This window comes from Telmatherina bonti (assembly GCF_933228915.1).
Source record: "Telmatherina bonti genome assembly, chromosome: 19".
Taxonomy (NCBI): domain Eukaryota; kingdom Metazoa; phylum Chordata; class Actinopteri; order Atheriniformes; family Telmatherinidae; genus Telmatherina; species Telmatherina bonti.
In genome coordinates this window covers 10,682,956-10,700,714 of record NC_136617.1, presented here as the reverse complement: position 1 = coordinate 10,700,714, position 17,759 = coordinate 10,682,956, and the positions used below count along the sequence as shown (strand labels likewise).

Here is a 17,759-nt window from a genome sequence, read left to right as displayed (position 1 = left end):
TCCCACTTTAACATTTCCTCTCTGCTTTTTGAAGAGCTTCCCATTTTGCCTCCTTCCTCTCCTGTGGCTCCAGCAGGGAGCTGCATCAGCTCCACAGGTCCGGAGTCGTGCGCCTGGAATGTGTGTGTTTGTATGGGTGTTTACCTCTCACAAATGTGTGTGTGTTTGCCTGGGTCTCCATGTGTGTGGGTGGGTTTTGTGAAGTAAATGGCTTCTAAGATCCCCTGGGTTGCATGTCAAATTTGCTCACAGAGAGCAGTCATGACTAAGACTGCATGCCTTTCATTAACACAGAGAGAGAGAAGGAGGCACAGAGATCACAGTGAACAAAGTTGAATAAGTCAGCTGAACTTACTGCTGCAGCAGAAAGACTCTCCTCCACTTTAAGTACTGAATTAAAACTAAAAATGTGCTCAGGAAGGCGTCAACTTCCCTGTGCAAATAACTATTAGTAATGAGGTGAAAACCGTGACATGATCTTAGCACACACTCATCTACTGCTACTCGTCTATTTAAACTTCATTCATATGAAGTTTAACTCTGCAATGTTTAGATTGTTGTTCAGACATATTGCTTTCCATTCTGCCATGCCTTTAGATCCAGTTCAACACCACAGCAGCTCTATTGAACTACAGTTGTACCAACAGTTATGTCAGCATCCATCATGTATCCTTCCTCTACTTGGAGCTCTCTCCAGTCAGTAAAAGTCAGTTGATGTTGGCTCTAGGGTTGCACTATTATGACCAAAATAATAATCACGATCATTTTGATCAATATTGTAATCACGATTATTAATCACAATTATTCATTGTGTCTGGAAAAACATGTATTTTTAATGCACCACTTGTAAACAATCTACAGCGCAGGCAATGCCCCATTGGAAAAATAATTACACAAGGGGATCTCATATTTCTTATCCAGTGTTTTGATGCAGCTGTATTCTTGACATGACTTTCTCTCATCAGTCTAAAGCAGGGGTCACCAACTCCAGTCCTTGAGGGCTACCATCCTGCAGGTTTTAGTGTTTCCCTTGTACAACACATTTGATCCAAGTGAAAAGGTTCTCCAAGAACTTGTTGTCATCTTCTGCACCTGCCTGTTAATGAGCCATTGGTTTGGGTCAGGTGTGTTGTACCTGGAAAACAATAAAACCTGCAGGATGGTAGCCCTTCAGGACCGGAGTTGGTGATCCCTGGTCTAAAGCTTGTTACATCCTGCATGAGAAGCTTCGTCTGAAGCAGGGAGGGATCAATGCGGGCAGCAATGTCTGCTTTTTGTGCAATGAAGCTGGTTATTTCATATTTAACGAGCAACTTGGTTCGCTGCAGGGCAGCTTGTGCATCCGGTGAGGTTCGTGGATTTTAATGTTGTGAAATGTTCGTATTTTTCTTACCACCACGATCAGCTGTTTAGTCAGAACAATCCGTTTTACCTGCAACAGAAAAAACACTGAAGTGGCATCTCACCGCTTCCATACTTTTCCGTGTTAACCACGCCCACGTCTAAGCATTAAAACAGTTGTAAAGTCAGCCTTTTATCTCTTCAAGACGATATCAAGGACTAAAGGATTGATGACTCAGCAGGATTTAGAAAGCTTGACCATGCATTTGTCTATAGTCAACTGGACTACTGTAACGATGTCCTGACACCTGTCTCCCTAAAAGTCCATCAGACAGCAGTGGACTGTTTTAAATCAAGATTAAAAACTTTTTATTTTTTAAAAGCAACTTAATTATTCAAAACATTTTTCTTCCCTTTTAATTTAATCTCCTTTTCTTTTAAACTTTTTGGTTGTTTTTAATGCTATGTGCTCTCCGCTGTAATGCCTACATGTGTTTATGGAAAGTACTTTGAGCTGTCTTGTACACGAAATGTGCTATACAAATAAACCTGGCTTGCTTAAACACAACACTTAAATTTCAGCACATGCTTTCACCGCATGCAGTTAGTTGCTACCTCGTGACTGTGGAATAGTTTGACCCTTAATGGTGTTTCACTCGACTGTCCCAACAACTTTGCACAGAAACATGTCAACAGAAGACGTGTTTCTCTTTCTTGTTTTATAATCTGAAATTTTTACTCCCGGTTTTGTAGATTTTTACATTGTGCATCGTAATTGTCGTTACTTTATGTTTAATTTTGGAGCAGCATGGCTTCTTCAGTTTTCCAGTTTTGCTTTCTATCTTTTCTTACTCCAGTGTTTAGTTTCACCATGCCTGTTCTGTATCAGGGGGTTATTCACCTGCCCGCTTCCTCCATTCCTGGTATGTTCTTGGTCATTACTTCCAGCACTGCTCTGCTTGTGTTCCTTGCTCTATTCTTATTAACGTGAAATTCTCTATATTAAATTTCTTGCCCCCGCAGCACCTTATGCTTGATGAATAATTAAAGATATTTTCCTTACCAGCCTACCTTCTTAGTATGTGTAATTGTCCCGAGCTGCAGCAGTGACAGTAATGTCTTGCCACTATTGTCATTGGGTTTGCAAAGTTTTATTTTAGCCAAAATATTCATCTAAATAGTCCAATTTGTTGGAAAACAGGGTAAAAGGTGAGAAAGACAGGAAATGAAAAAGGAAAGATTCACTTTTGGAGATAAGCCTAATTGTGCAGCCAAGGCACAAGATAATACAGATTCATTAACTGAAATAAATGACTGACCCTGACAAACAGCCTTGTCTCAGATTCCTGCAAAACAGATTGAGATTGAGTGGATGCACTTTGTGTGAGTTTAAAAGTTTTGAATCCAAGAAAGCTGATGAATCCAGTAAAGTTTTACTGTGTTACAGTGTAAAATCTACTAAAGAAAAAGTAAATGTGGTGCAGAATCTGATTACCCACAAAATAAGAATGCCTTGGGGTGGCGTTTAGCTCAACGGGTTGAGTGGCCCATGTACAGAAGCTACAGCTCCTCAGTGCAGACGGCCCAGGTTGGAATCCCGGCATGGGGGGACCTTCGCTGCATATCATTCCTTGTTCTGTCTGACCCTCTTTCCTACTGAGCTACTGTTGATAATAAAGGCCTCTACAGCTCAAAATTGCTTCTAAAATAAGAATGCCTTTATTACTTTTTCTTCTCAATTAGGGTTGGGCGTTTTCAGAAAAGTCCTGGCTTGTATGATTTCATCTGTCCATTCTCTGTGCTCGAGCTTGGTCCGCATTGCAGGCAGTAAGTTGGATTTGTTTCCGGTGAGGGTTGGACTCCGCCAAGGCTGCCCTTTATCACCGATTCTGTTCATAACTTATATGGACAGAATTTCTAGGCACAGCCGAGGTGTTGAGGGGTTCCGGTTTGGTGACCTCAGGGCTTTTTGCAGATGACATGGTCCTGTTGGCTTCATCTGGTCGTGATCTTCAGCTCTCGCTTGAGCGATTCGCAGCCGAGTGTGAAACGGCTGGGATGAGAATCAGCACCTCCAAATCTGAGACCATGGTCCTCAGCTGGAATAGGGTGGATTGCCCTCTCCGGGTCGGGAGTGAGGTCCTGCCTCAAGTGGAGGAGTTTAAATATCTTGGATCTTGTTCACGAGTGAGGGAAGGATGGAGCGCGAGATCGAAAGACGGATCGGTGCGGTGTCTGCAGTAATGCGGGCTCTGTGCCGGTCTGTCGTGGTGAAGAAGGAGCTGAGCCAGAAGGCGAAGCTCTCGATTTACCAGTTGATCTACGTTCCTACCCTCACCTATGGTCATGAGCTGTGGGTCGTGACTGAAAGAACGAGATCTCGTGTACATGTAGCTGAAATGAGTTTCCTCTGCAGGGTGGCCGAGCTCTCCCTTAGAGATAGGGTGAGGAGCTCGGTCATCCGGGAGGGGCTCAGAGTAGAGCCTCTGCTCCTCCGCATCGAGAGGAACCAGTTGAGGTGGCTCGGGCATCTGGTCAGGATGCCCCCTGGACGCCTCCCTGGTGAGGTGTTCCAGGCACGTCCCTCTGGGAGGAGACCCCGGGGAAGACCCAGGACACGCTGGAGGGACTATATCTCTCAGCTGGCCTTGGGATCTCCCCCCCCCCAACCCGACCCCGGAGAAGCAACGGAGAATGGATGGATGGATGGATGTCATTCTCTGTGTTCATTTCATGTGTATTTGAGCCTGTTTTACAGAAAATGTGGATCTGTAGCCAAATTGAGCAAAGTGGATCGATACATGATCTTAGAGTTAAACCCAACGTCTTCTGTGGCTGTGGCAAGGAAAGAAATGAATGAAAAACCTGGTCTTGACAGCTGTCTTTAGAGGGAATCAATCATTCTCTCATGCATGTTCAGTGTTTAGTATTCAGCAAGACTAAAAACAAAACCAGTTCATTGTCTGATATAGCAATTCTCCCTGTTGTAGCTTTTCCAGATAAAATATTGTATGTCAGGGTAGAACAGCCTGGACCCATCCATCACAGCAAGTAGAAATGTGGATGAGTCATCAGGCTTGCAACACCGAGTCAGTTATCAACATGGGACTGGGAACTTATATGTTCTCTGTCTGTCATAATAAAACATTATTGACATATGTAAGTTTTTTTTTAAACATTTAGAAACAAAATAAACACCTCAAACATAGAAAAGTTCAATATGTATTTCTGTTTTTGACTGACTTAAGCATCTTTGATACACAGTTGTCCCTTTTAACCCCGTGAAGAAAGGGTCAGTTTTCATCTCTGGTATCTTCCACCGCTGTGAAAAAGACCCAAACTGCCCCCTTCCCGCCACTTTAAGCCTTTTCCCTGACTGGTTTTACGGACACCTATTTGCATAGAAAGCTGTGGCCTCCAGTGCAGGTAGCTATGAAGCCTGGGGTATTTTTAGGTGTTGTCGATCGGTAGCCGCAGCGCTGCCTTCAGCAGGAGGTGGAACCCGGCGTAGAGCATGAAATCGATGCAGAAAGTATCGATGGAGATGTTGGGCCATTTGTTGAGAATACAATACATATGATATATTGGCTCTTTGTGTAAGCTAGACTGATGAGTAAGTCCATGCTGTTGTATTGATTTCAGTGGTTATATCCTCTTCTATCAGATTTTCATCAAGAAGCAGGCGGGTTTTTATATTTTTGATCGTAAAATGTAATGATCAGAGTGTACATCTCACCATTATTCCAGCTTTAAACAGTCAGTGTTGTTTAACACTCTTAGAGCAGCTAAAGTTGGAGTAATAATGCTAGAAAAAATCTTGTTCTGCAACCTGGATCCAACCATAACTGTGGTTTTTCCCAACATAAAACATTATAGATGCAGGTTTTAATTTGTGTTAACAAGAGGGAGCGCTCCTCTTTCATTGCCACTTAAATATAATTTCCTTCAACATCTCATGCATCGCTGACTCATGCACGTCGTGGCTCCCTGTGCCAAGTCATGGCATGAAAAATGAATCTACATTTACTTCAGGCTCAGTCTTATAGCTGACAGATATTTCTTTTTTACTCATCTTAATGCTAAAATAAAGGAGGAGCCTACTAAGAAAGAGACATCTGACTCATTATGATGCGCCTTGGGAACACCGAGCAGACTGAAATGCTCTTCCAAAGTAATGAGTCATATCCTGTCTTTGTTTATGTCCAGGATCTGATGCTTACAGGACACACGCTGTAACAGAGTGGCACACAAGAAATGATCAAAGAATTGAGACTAAATACATAATTCTATCACAGCTATTGAAACCACAGATTCCCTCCAAAAAGTGATAAAATTTAATCCATTTGAAGGAATGACAAATTAATCATGAAAAGAGCTGCTACTTACTGGCCCACATTCATGCTTATGTAAAATAGATAAATAAATGAATGAATAAATAAATGAATAAATAATTGAAAAAAATAAACAAACAAATAAATAAATAGATAAAAACAGAGCCTTTACACTGCAGTGCAACACCTGCAGCTGGACTTGCAACAGTCCACTAGCGCCTGGATATGATGTCCTCTACTGTTAGATTTCATGCTTGTGCTGTTCTCCCTCTCATGTATAAGTTGCTAAAAATATTTAAGTTTAAAGTTTGTAACTTAGGCCTACATATGAAGCTCTTAGTAATCGAATCCTACTCCATGTAAATCTAAAACATCTCCTAGTTCCATGCTGGTGTTTTGATGTTCTGGAGCTGAAACTTTAATATCTGCCCATCAAATAAGAAGATTTGATCATTTCTGAATATAGAGTTTCCACTGATCTGATACAAAACAGGCAGTTTGTTTTACAGTCCTAGGCAGTAGAATATCATGTAAAACCCAGCCTTATTACACATTTTTAGAAAATTAAATATTCACTTTTGCTTTTTTTTTTTAATTGTCCAAATTTACTCAGGACGTTTTGCAGTATTTTGGGATCACTTAGTTTAATTATTTCTGTTTTAACTTTTAAAATATTATTTAAATGAATGATATTGCTGTAGCCCTGCGATGGACTGGCGAGCTGTCCAGGGTGGGATAGGCTCCAGCTTTCCCACTAACCTTAATTGGATTAAGCGGTTAGGAAAATGAATGAATGAATGAATGATATTGCTGTAGTTTACCGATACATTTGCATTGCATTTATTAACTTTCAATTGTTATACTACTGTTTTGTGAGGATTACAATGTTTATTGCTTTTTTTAAAACAGTTTTTCTATATGTGCCAAGCATGTTGAATTGCAGTTGTGCTTGAAAGGTCTTGTATAAGGCTTTTTTTTTTTTTTATTTTAACTTGCATTCACAGAGCGATATCTGTAGTCTTTTAAAAAGGTCACAGCAGCATCTGTTAGCTTGAAATAAGCAACCACTGATGAAGTAGTGGCTTGTTGAATTGCTGTTGCATTTCATAATGGACTATGTCCTGTAACTCAGTTTCAGCTGCAAATGGACAATCAGAATTGTTAGGGGTAGGAAGTAACGCTTATCGGATTAGACCTACATTTGACATTGGAAGGAGATGACACTCACTGCAAATCCGTTTGGACAAGTTTAAACAAGGAAATTGGCCTTGATTAACTGATAAATGAAACTGGGCCTATAGAGTGCTCTCTACCAGAAACACATGCATCATTTTCATTCTGTTGCTTTGGTTTGATAACCTGCTCAGACTTCAGGTCATCATGTGACGTCTGTTATCATGTAATCTCCTTGTTCGTGTTCATGCTTTACCAGAAAACTGTGGAAATTTGTTTCTTTTACCATCAGAGTATCACTCCATTATGTGTGATGATATCAATGAGTATGGCTCATCACCTTCTAATATTTGCAGATTGTTTCTAACCTTCATGACTCACATTGGTCGCGCCTTCTGTGAGGTAATGCTTGGCGTGGATAATTGATCTAATTTTAGCTCAATATGCGTGCCTGTGTGTGTGTGTGTGAGAGAGAGAAAAATACTGGACAGTGTTGTCATTTTCTCTCAGCTACGATGCTGAAGGCTGCATCAGTTTGACACACTGTTATCTCCTTGTTTGTCAGTGCTTACCCCCCCCCCCCCCCTTCCTCGCCCTCTGCTATCATGGACAGTCGGGACAAAATAATTCCAGGCTTATCTTTCCCGTTATCCCGCATCCATGTTTTCTGCTCATGGTTTTATACCTGTTGCCAGTAATACATCAGATAATGAATAATTCATCTAATTTTTACTTCTTTTTCCTTTTTTCTTCTCCAGCAGCGGATGCCGTGCCGGTGCGGAAAGATGGAGATCAGGTAAGGCGCAGGTGTCTGTTTTTCTTTCTTTCATGAAATACCACTATCACTTCTGCACACTTCAATCCGTACTTCTATTTTCCCAAAAGCTGCTGTGACAAATCACAAAGCCCTGTTGCTGGTGTTCTCATCAGGAATGGGGGGTGTTGGTGGATTTGTTCCTGTCCTAAATCTCTTAGAAGTGGAAGAAAAACATGGTTACTCACCCAGGACATCCTTCTGATGTTAGATGAGAAGTTTTGGTTCCACAAACTTTGCCCACATCTAAGGTGTGAAGGAAAAGGTTTCCACTGCAAGTGAATTTTTCTCAGGGTTTAATGCCTAATGAGCTTTGTCACTCTAAATTGTCTTTAACGTGTAGACTTGTGTTTCTGTGGTCAGATCAAGTAACTCATCATTTTTCAGAGATGTGCTTCATTTAACTTTTTTAAGTTTATTGAGAATTATGAAATATTCCCAGCTCACATTACCATATCAATAAAAAAGACTTTTAAAAAAATGCCAAAATTAAATAAATATGTTTCTAAAGGGCCTCGTATAAAGAGCTGCAGTAACTAATCAGTTTAAACTGCTCAAAATAAAAACTAATCTTCACTCTGAAAACAAAAAGTATATAAAATGCTAAATATGTATCACATATCATGTATGTCAGAGTAACTTAAGCCAGTCCCAATGGGTCCCAGTAAAGTAGGACGGATCAAATTGGCTGTTCTGCAACCCTTCCCAGTTTTTGCCTGTGGAAAATCTGTACCGAGCGGGACCCTTTTGGCAGAAACGGGGCTTAACTTCCACTCTGCAACTACCTTGCTCCTAGATTGATTTGTGCCATGTGATGTTGTGCAGAGTTGGAAAAATCCAGACAAATCAAGCTGGAATTCATTTAACCGGCATAAGTCATATATATTTATTTATCATTATTTATTTACCTTAATTTAACCAGGAAATCCGATTGAGTTTATAAATCTCTTTTACAAGAGAGACCTGGCCAATGTAGCAGCCATACAAAGTCAAAGTGTGTGAAACAAATGTGAAACAAATACATAATTAAATACAAAAAAAAAGCCAGAGATGACTTTTTAAGAAAAACAATGATATTCCTCCATCACTACATTCCTCAGGATAATCTTAAAATCATTAATGTTTTTAATTTAAATGTTTTTTAATATGAAGCTGGGATGCTCAACTGCGGAACTTAAGGACCACCATCCTACTGTTTCCCTGCTTCATCACACCTGACTCAAATTAATGGGTCAGCGTGCCAAATTTGACAATAAACTGTTGAAACCATTTGGTTTGAATCAGGTGTGTTGGAGCAGGAAAACATCTAAAACCTGCAAAAAAAAAAAAAAAAAAGTTTGCCTTGAGGACCGAAATTTTACAACCCTGATATAAAAAAAATGTTTCCCAGCTTGAATATACTTTTTTCTAAATAAAGATTAGATAAGCAGAAAAAGAGAAGTGGGCAATAGAAAAGAAAAAGAAAAGCTAAATGGACACTTGACTGGAGAGAGAAACAGGACTTATGTCACACATCATGTACGTTTCCATCATGGTGTTGGAAAGTGTGAAACAAGTTTCACAACTCTTAAAACGGTCTAAAAATATCCTCAAATGTTCTGAGTTGGGACCAAAAACTACAATTTCTCATGAAGGTTTCAGCTTTTCTTTCTAGAAAGTCTCCATGAAATAAAGCTTCCTTCCAGCAGGTCAGGGTGATAACCTTCTGCAGCCCTCAGTCCTCTCTACATCAGACAACTGCCACTGGTGGTTTTAATGTCATATATTTATTTAGGTATCGGATTTTCAAGCAGCTCTTTTTCACAGATTATGATTCTTCTTCAAATTATCTCATGTAAGACTGAAAATGAGTAATGCTGAACTTCTAAAAGTGGTCTGCTTGAAGCTTCCACCTGAAGTGAAAGGGGGAATATTAAAAAAAAAGTCTAACCATAAGCTCTGTGGATGCAGGACTATCAAATTCAGGCGCTCTCAGCAAGTCGCACAAATTTACACTTTCATCCAAACTGTTAAAAAAAACAAGAGTGAACCAGAGGTTATTGGGACCATTTTTAAAAATAAGTTAATCAAAATCAAGTAATCAAGTAATTTGTGTAATGACAAATAATATAACATTTTACCAACATCAGTGCTAAGCAGGATCTTCTTGTCTAGCATTTCAGAACAGGTTCAACCTCGTCTACCTACACGGACCACCAGACTAGACGGCGTTTAACAGCTTAAAAGTGATTACTTTCCACTTTGGTCCTATTTTCTAATAAACAGTCCCCCCGTTTTAGGTCAGTGCACCCAAGCATGTATCTGTGTAGCTTACAGGCGAGGCGGCCAAGATGTTATTTATATTCCTTATCAGTGGGATGTTCTCGACAAGCTGAGCCAGTCGCCTGACCTCAATTCAAATGATTATTCATGATGACGAGGCTGAAGTCCTGGAAGTCTGTCTGCTGTGTGGGTCTGGCGGCGGCACAGGGGATGTCTGCAAGGCACAAACTTCAGACAGTCACTCAAGTATTAGTTATAGTGGAGTGCCCTGGTGACCAAATGGGATTGTGCATGGAATGCAACACTTCTTGTGTTTCATTCTTGCTTCTTTATCATTTTTCTGTGTAAAACCAAATTTCCCAAAAAAGACAATTCTAAAAGCACAGAGACATATTTAAATATAAATTTTAATTAGAATATAACATAACATAATATAATATTATATATATATATATATATATATATATATATATATATATATATATATATATATATATATATATATACACATATATATATATATAATATAAAAATGCTGTTTTTATGTCAATTCGCCTTTTTATGTTAGGGTGTTTTTTTTCAGCACAACACCGTTTCCCTTTTATGACGTCACTTCCTGTCTTACAGTTTTAGTAAAACTCAAACAGAAACTACTCCAAAAGCCAAAAACAGTGTATTTATAAGTGTGTTTTTAATTCAACAGTGGTTCCCACAATTTTTTTCTACATATTAATTTAAAGGTAGGGTGGGTAATGTTGGGGAGCTAGCAAGATGTGAAAGTGGCACCCTGTCTTGGCTCCTCCCCCTCTGGTTTTGCTCCTTGCGTGATCCGAGGCTTTTTTATTCGCAGCTTTTTCCACCAACGATTTTCTCTCTCAGCTGTTTAGCAGGAGGAGGCAAATAAACCGAGCCGGGTCGGGGAATCCTTCCTGCATTTTCTCAGCCATGTTTGCCTTCCGAGTTTCTTCTTCACTACTTTGTATTTCATCCTAACACGCTATTTATAAGCAGCGTGTGGCTATCAGGTATGTGCTGCAGGAGGGGGAGGAGGGGAGTCGGGAGAAGAAGCTTATGAAATGTAAGACTTGAACAGCTCCAGTTTGGTTCGAACATTATGATTGAACCATTTTTTACAGATTTACAGTAAACTGAGAGGTCTAAATAGATTTCTTATTGTTCATAATTACAGAATGCATAGACAACTATTAGGACGAGGAACCACTTCACCCAGAGGGGAAAAAAATGTCTCTGAGCAAGATTACCTACTATAACTTTTCAAGGCTGCAACATGCTCTTTATATGTTTTACATAAAATCCATTAGGTGAAATAACACTTTATTCAGCGTCCCGGATGCTTGCGGTGTGTCACCCTACCTTAAACACCTGCTGTATTATTTTTTACTAACGGTCTCTGTCTCTCAGTATCTTGAGAGAAAATGTAGAAAGAGAAGAGCAAACGCTGATAACACCCTGCAGCGCCTTGTATTAATCAAACCTGCGTGCTCTCCTGTGTGTACGACTGTGCTCTCGTGACCGGCTGTGCGTGACACGGTGTGAAGGTGCGTTTGTGTTGATAGCCTCTTACCAAGGCCACCGAGCCGCTCTCCCCAGGGCTCAGACTATTACTGGGCCATGTATCACTTCTCAGCTATGGACTCTAGAGAGAGGCAGAGGAGAAGAAAGAATAAGACATCCATCTTATTGTTTTTCATGACTGACTGATGCTTGCTTTTCTGCACTGGTGCCTCTACAGCGAGACCTTGACGGTGCACCAATATGGTCATATTTTAATATCTCTTAACAAACACTGTTGTTAGTTAATAAGTTATTAATAGTTTATAGTATAATAGTAATTATAGTTTTCTAACGGAGGCCATATTTCCCGCAAATCAAGTTGCTCTACACCTCCTGCATAAGAAGGCAACCTTAGAATTGATTTCTGCTGTCCTGCAATCAGAAGAAACACTACATTATTAAACAGATTTCAATTTTTCATTCACTTTTGGCATCCAGCAGCTTCAGCAGAAAGATCCATTTTTGATAAAGTGTTGTTTGCGTCGAGCACCGATCCCACGGCAGCCTTCAGGTTGTTTACTCATACAAACACGTCTCCTCTGTGTAATTTACAGGCCTGCAGAGAGAAAGGCCAGCAGGTGGAGGAGGATTTGGCAGACTATAACAGGAGTTCACAGACATGATTCAGACTCGGGATCAAGTATGACAAACAAAACTACAGACCGACTGACAGGATAAATCCAACGCAGTCCTGAAAACAAACATATTATTACACACAAGATAAGAACATTATACTGGCTTTAAATGCTGAAAAAATGAAGAAGACTAGATGGGAACAGATAAATGAGTGGGCAGGGTCGGGCAGACTCAAATCTATCTGCAGACCCGACCGTGCCCACAGACACAGTGATCGGTCCAGTTGATCACTTCAAAGTTCAAAGTTGGCATCTATAAAAGAGAAAACTGCAGCCAGTGAGAGTACATTAAGTAATTTGTGCACAGTCATGTTTAAGAATCTAGTTCAGCACTTTGGTTGTTGCCATCCTGGTCATGTGAAGCCGGATGTTACCTGCAAGCAGTGGGTCGATGAACAGAACCTAAAAACAAACTTTAAATGTTTTACATGACTGCAGGTTAATGGGCTGATTTTCAGTCCCACTTTCTGGTGCATTTAGCCATCTGACTTAAATAATCTGACTTTAATCAGAGGAGATTCGTTGGGAATTCAGTTGGATCAATAAACATTTATGCTTTAAAGTTAAAACTCAAAATGTGTGATGTGTTTTTGCTCATTTAGTCTGGTTTTATGTATACATGCAGGAGTGATCCATACTTTAACTACGATATCTGGGTGTTAGTCCTGTTCAAAAGTTCTGATTTTGTACCACTTTGGTTATACTAATGTGTTTACATGCGCTTAAGAAAATCTAGTTTTGGTTCAACTAACAATTATTTTATTTTATTTATTTTTTCTTCCATGCTTCAACATGCTTTGGTTTCTCTCTGGTTCTGGTAAACAAGCCAGGTTTACTAAGAGAAAATACCATAAAATACATCATCAGTGATGAACAAGACACAAACCAGACCGACAAGTGAAAAATACTGCACATAAGGCTGAGTGATACACTTTGTAACTTATATTCTGATTTTATTTAAGATTTATTGCTAAACAATATATATCTCAGTTTTTTTTTTAAATCCCGTCTAAAACCCTGTAAATGTTCAAGCAAGTATTGTAAATAAAATGATCACAAAAAGAGGGAAAAAAACAAACACAACTTTCCATTTTTGGCTTTTTTTTCTCTCTTTTTCTCTCTTTTAATCAAACTAAGAGTTTTTTCCTTTGCAGCTGGTTTATTTGACTTTTTTTTTTTGGTTTATTTGGTGTGGATGGATATGTAGCTGTGTGAACTTTGAGATATTATTTATGCTGTAGTGGAAGACATTTCAGGTGGTGAAACAAATCTGTAGGACTGCCACCTTTAGTGGAAATGGCTTTATTTTACAGAAAACTGTTTTGTTTAACATCTTCTTTGTGAAACCTGAACCACTGCCAGATGAAATAACCAGTAGTCCAGTGAATTAAGGACTAAATTATACCAACTTTTTGTTTCCCTATCATGGCAGCCACATGTATTTTTTATTTGTTCAAAGCATTGTTTAAAACAGCCTAGCTATGCATTCACAAGCTGTAATATGGAAGTAACTAGTGGCCAATTTGTCTGGATTTAAGGTAAAAGGACCAACTACAGCAAAATTATCGGAAAGTTTTGAAGACGAGATGTATTTATTTAAAGGGGCCATACAAACCGAACAATATTGTCTGTTTTCCCCGTGTTTATCGTCTTATTTACACCCTGCAAAATATTCATCTATCTAGGATGACTTCTCTAATGTCCCCCCGGTGCACAGGTAGGTGTATAAATGATTATAATCAAAGCAAATGAAAGTTTGGGAAAGCGTACTCTCTGCTGTGGGAGGGGTTTAGGAGAGAGTGAGAGACGCCAAAGCATGAAAAAAAATTACATGTAGATGAATTAAAACCCTGCAGTGACGATTTGTACTGATGATATAGCCATTTACTACACACAACTCACACACCATGGAGTATGCCCAGTATATTTTATACACCCCCCCCCCCCCCCCCCCCCACCCCTAGCTGCAAAATAAAGAGATTTATCTGCTACAGATAGATGTCCTTTCAAAGGTCCAGACAGACTTATCTCAGCTCAGTATGCATGTCCTTTATGTTTTAGCACATTGTTACCACTTAGGGGCAGTATCAAAAATGTGTGGGAAGAATCTGAGCTGCAGGCTGCTCCATGTGTAGGTGGTGTGGTTGGTGCTTTAGATTAGCTTAACAGTTGAGCACAAAACTACATTCTAAGCATAACCTTCCCAGCGGCTCATTTCTTACCACGCTAAAGTTTGCCAGTTTATGGTTTAAAGAGCAGAGGTCAACAATGACATGGCCGAATTAAGCTTTTTAAATTCTGTTACATTCAATAAAACAGATAATTTGCATGCATTTTTACTAGGTGTGGGAAAATCAAATCGAAAACTCAAAAATCAGGATTTTTTGTTTCACAATTTTTAAATAGATTTAATTTTTGCAAAAAAAATAGATTTTTTTTTCAATGAAATGAAATGAAACCATTATAAAATTTTTGTCATTTTTATTATTTTTATTTATCTTTTTACTGGTCTTCTTGGGCATTATAGCATCAGAATGATGATCTGGCTGCTGTGTTGTTTTCTCCTAACTGAAATCAAGAATAATTAGTAGCAATTTCTTTTTTTTTATTTTTTTTTTTTAATAAATTTCTTTCTTGTTTTTAATCTACAAAAATCATCAATATCAAACAATTCTGAGAATCGCAATTTAAATCAAATCGGCACCCAAAATATTGGAATCGAATCAAATCCAGACAAAAGCATATCGTCACAGCCCTAATTTTTACTACTATTTGGTTAAAAAAAAAAAAAGATAGGCAAATACTGTCAATCAAATTAAATCAAACTTTATTTCTTGAGCACTTTTCATGCCACGGGCAACACAAAGTGCTTTACAAGATAAAATCAAGTCATAAGGATTAAAACAAACAGTGGATAACAAGGCATTTAAAAATAATAAAGACACAAGCTCTTTGCACACACTCACACACACACACACACACACACACACACCCACCCCTCCACCCACATTCCCTGAAAAACATCATTCCCTGAATACTGTCTCTTTAACCGAATGCAGGATAATAAAACAACTAAAACATTAATTAAGTGATAAAAATTCTTAATGGTTTAAGATATCCAAAGACAGCTTCACTGTGGAGTGAAACTAAATGTTAGATGATTAGGTTTTCTGTGCTTCTTAGTTCTTCCTAATTTTATGCACTCTTGCCTCCTGGATATTAAAGTGGTTTTCACCAGCCGCATTTGCCTCATGCTAACTTTTAGTCCGTTGGCATCATCTAAGAACTATTGAATGTGACGATTTGTTTTTGGAGGATTGCTTGTCTGTCCATGTAAGCTACACAAATAAATGTCTTTTGGCAGATGGAGAAAGTGGCGCATGCAGGTACCTCTGTGAAGGTATAAACTGGTCTTAAATGCGTTGAGAGCACAGTTGGCAAACGCATGAAGGCAACAGATGCTCATTTACATGTTTAAGTCCTACAGTGTAGGTCTTTCAGAGCAACTATGGGCTCATCCTGCTAGACTCACATAACATATTAAGCAGTGCCAGCTGAAGAGAGGAAAACATCCCTCCTGCATCAGGCTCAGTAAAAGGCACATTAGCAGAAACATCAGCCTGTTTGTGGTTCTGCTAAAAGTCTGATCAATACTGAGTGATTCTAGCAGATCTCCTCTGAGGATATACGCCCTCCAAATTCACAGCACTCTGACTCAAAGAAGGAGAGTGCCGACAGATTTGCCCAAGATTTAGCTTCAGCCCATCAGAAGAGGTTAAATCTGTTCAAGCGTTGCTTTCCTTTTGTCCCTGGTGTTGTCACATTTGAAAATCGCAAGAAGGTGTTCATAAAATTATGTTTTTAGGTTATTTAGAACAATGCAACTTTTGCAAATGAAAAAGCTTCTCCGATAGCGTTTCTGTATGCTTTATACTGTGTAATTGAAATTGCACACTCATCTATCATGCATTTAAAACCTCATCAGTAGTTTGTATTCGGTTTTCTTTGGATTTTGTGTACATTCCGCTGCTACACTTATGTAATGTTTTTAAAAAAAACAAATCTGAATTTATATGACAAAACATACTCATGACCATTATAGCTCTTCAATGCTTTCCAGACTCAGTTTTGTTAGCATTGCAATATAAAGCAAACAATTGACAATACTGAACTTACAAATACAAACAACCCTATTGTTTACCTATATGCTCAATCATTTTTTGTAGATAATTCTGTTTGTAATTTTGTGTGTTGCATGACCCTGTGGAGCCGCCATTTTTGTGCTGATGCCTCCTAAATACCTTTGCATCTGCTACAGTCTGCTGACATGGATAGCTGGATTGATGATGTCAGCCAGCCCATTCAGAGATCTCAGTTATTTAATTTTTCATATGAGCCAGACATGTGTGTGAAAATTTACACTTGAATATAAAACACAAAATTTGTTATTTTAAAATAGCAGAAGTTGGGAAAGAAAACTTTAAACTTTTGCAAAACCATTGAAATTAAATGGCAAGCATGACCAGTTGCACCATATTAAGCTTGATGTAAACTTGGATAAATTTTAGTGCCAGATTAAAAACCATTTCATTCTTTGGTATCTGGAGCCACAAACCAAGAAGAAAGAACAGAAACTGCTGGATGTTAGCCATTTTCATCCTTTGTTTTGGTGTCATATCATTATTCTTTGTTTTAATACAAGGAAGGCATTGTGCCGCAATGACATCACAGTATTGCTATGTGGCTCCGTGACAGATCAGGGTACAGTTGCAGTGGAAACTCAACAGAGATCAAGATTTACTGAACTAGACAGTCCTTTATCAACCTGGTCCCATTGGTGGAAACAGGGCTTTGACGACCATAAATGACTTGATATCTAGTTACTTGATGATCGAGGGCCACTTTTCTGCAGGCTACAGATATTTTTTGCCCCAGCACAGCTCCCACAGGGGGCCCTCGAGGACCGAATTTGGACATACACTGCAAAAACTGAAATCTAAGTACGATTAAAAATCTTTGAGTACACATATGCTTATTTTCTTTTAAAGGTAAGATAATTCTTAGTTTTATGCCAGAAAATTCCTCTTGTTTTAAGAGTATTTTTACTTGTTTTGACAAGCCAAATGTAATTGTTCTGTTGGCAGATAATTTATCTTATTTTAAGCAACATTTACCTAATTTTTGTGTATTTTTTCTTGTTATTTAAGGCTGAGTTTTTGCAGTGTATCTGATGTAAGATGTGTGTTATTCCTTGAAATAAAGCTTTGAATTTTATGTCAGACAGTAAAGAGTGCAAGGCATCATGGGACTTGATGAAACTCTACCTCTGCAGTCTAAAGCTGCTCTTTTACTTTCAGTTATTGTTCAGTTTGAGAAGAAAAACGAGCGGCAGCCTTGATCCAACTCAAGTTGTTAAACTGTGAAAGAACAATCATCATCAGCTGTTAGACCACACTTCACCTGACACTGGTGGGCATATGAACTGGGCATCGTAATCAGATAGTAAGGAGAAATCAGAGCCAGAGGAAGCTTAACCTCCAATGTAGCTACACCAAATAAACTGACAACTCTAAACACTACTCAATTTCTGATTTTTTTTATTTATGTTTTCCATTATTCTGTAAGCAA

At 38.9% G+C, this 17,759-nt stretch overlaps 1 protein-coding gene across 1 annotated transcript in view; it reads left to right on the top strand.

Annotated features, from left to right (window-relative positions):
- Positions 1-17,759, top strand: part of LOC306770428 (uncharacterized protein) — a 73,892-nt gene that overhangs the window by 29,011 nt on the left and 27,122 nt on the right. Inside the window, exon 2 of the mRNA XM_079259288.1 lies at positions 7,604-7,641. Coding sequence (XP_079115414.1) covers positions 7,604-7,641 — 38 coding nt within the window. The remainder of the gene's footprint in view (positions 1-7,603; positions 7,642-17,759) is intronic.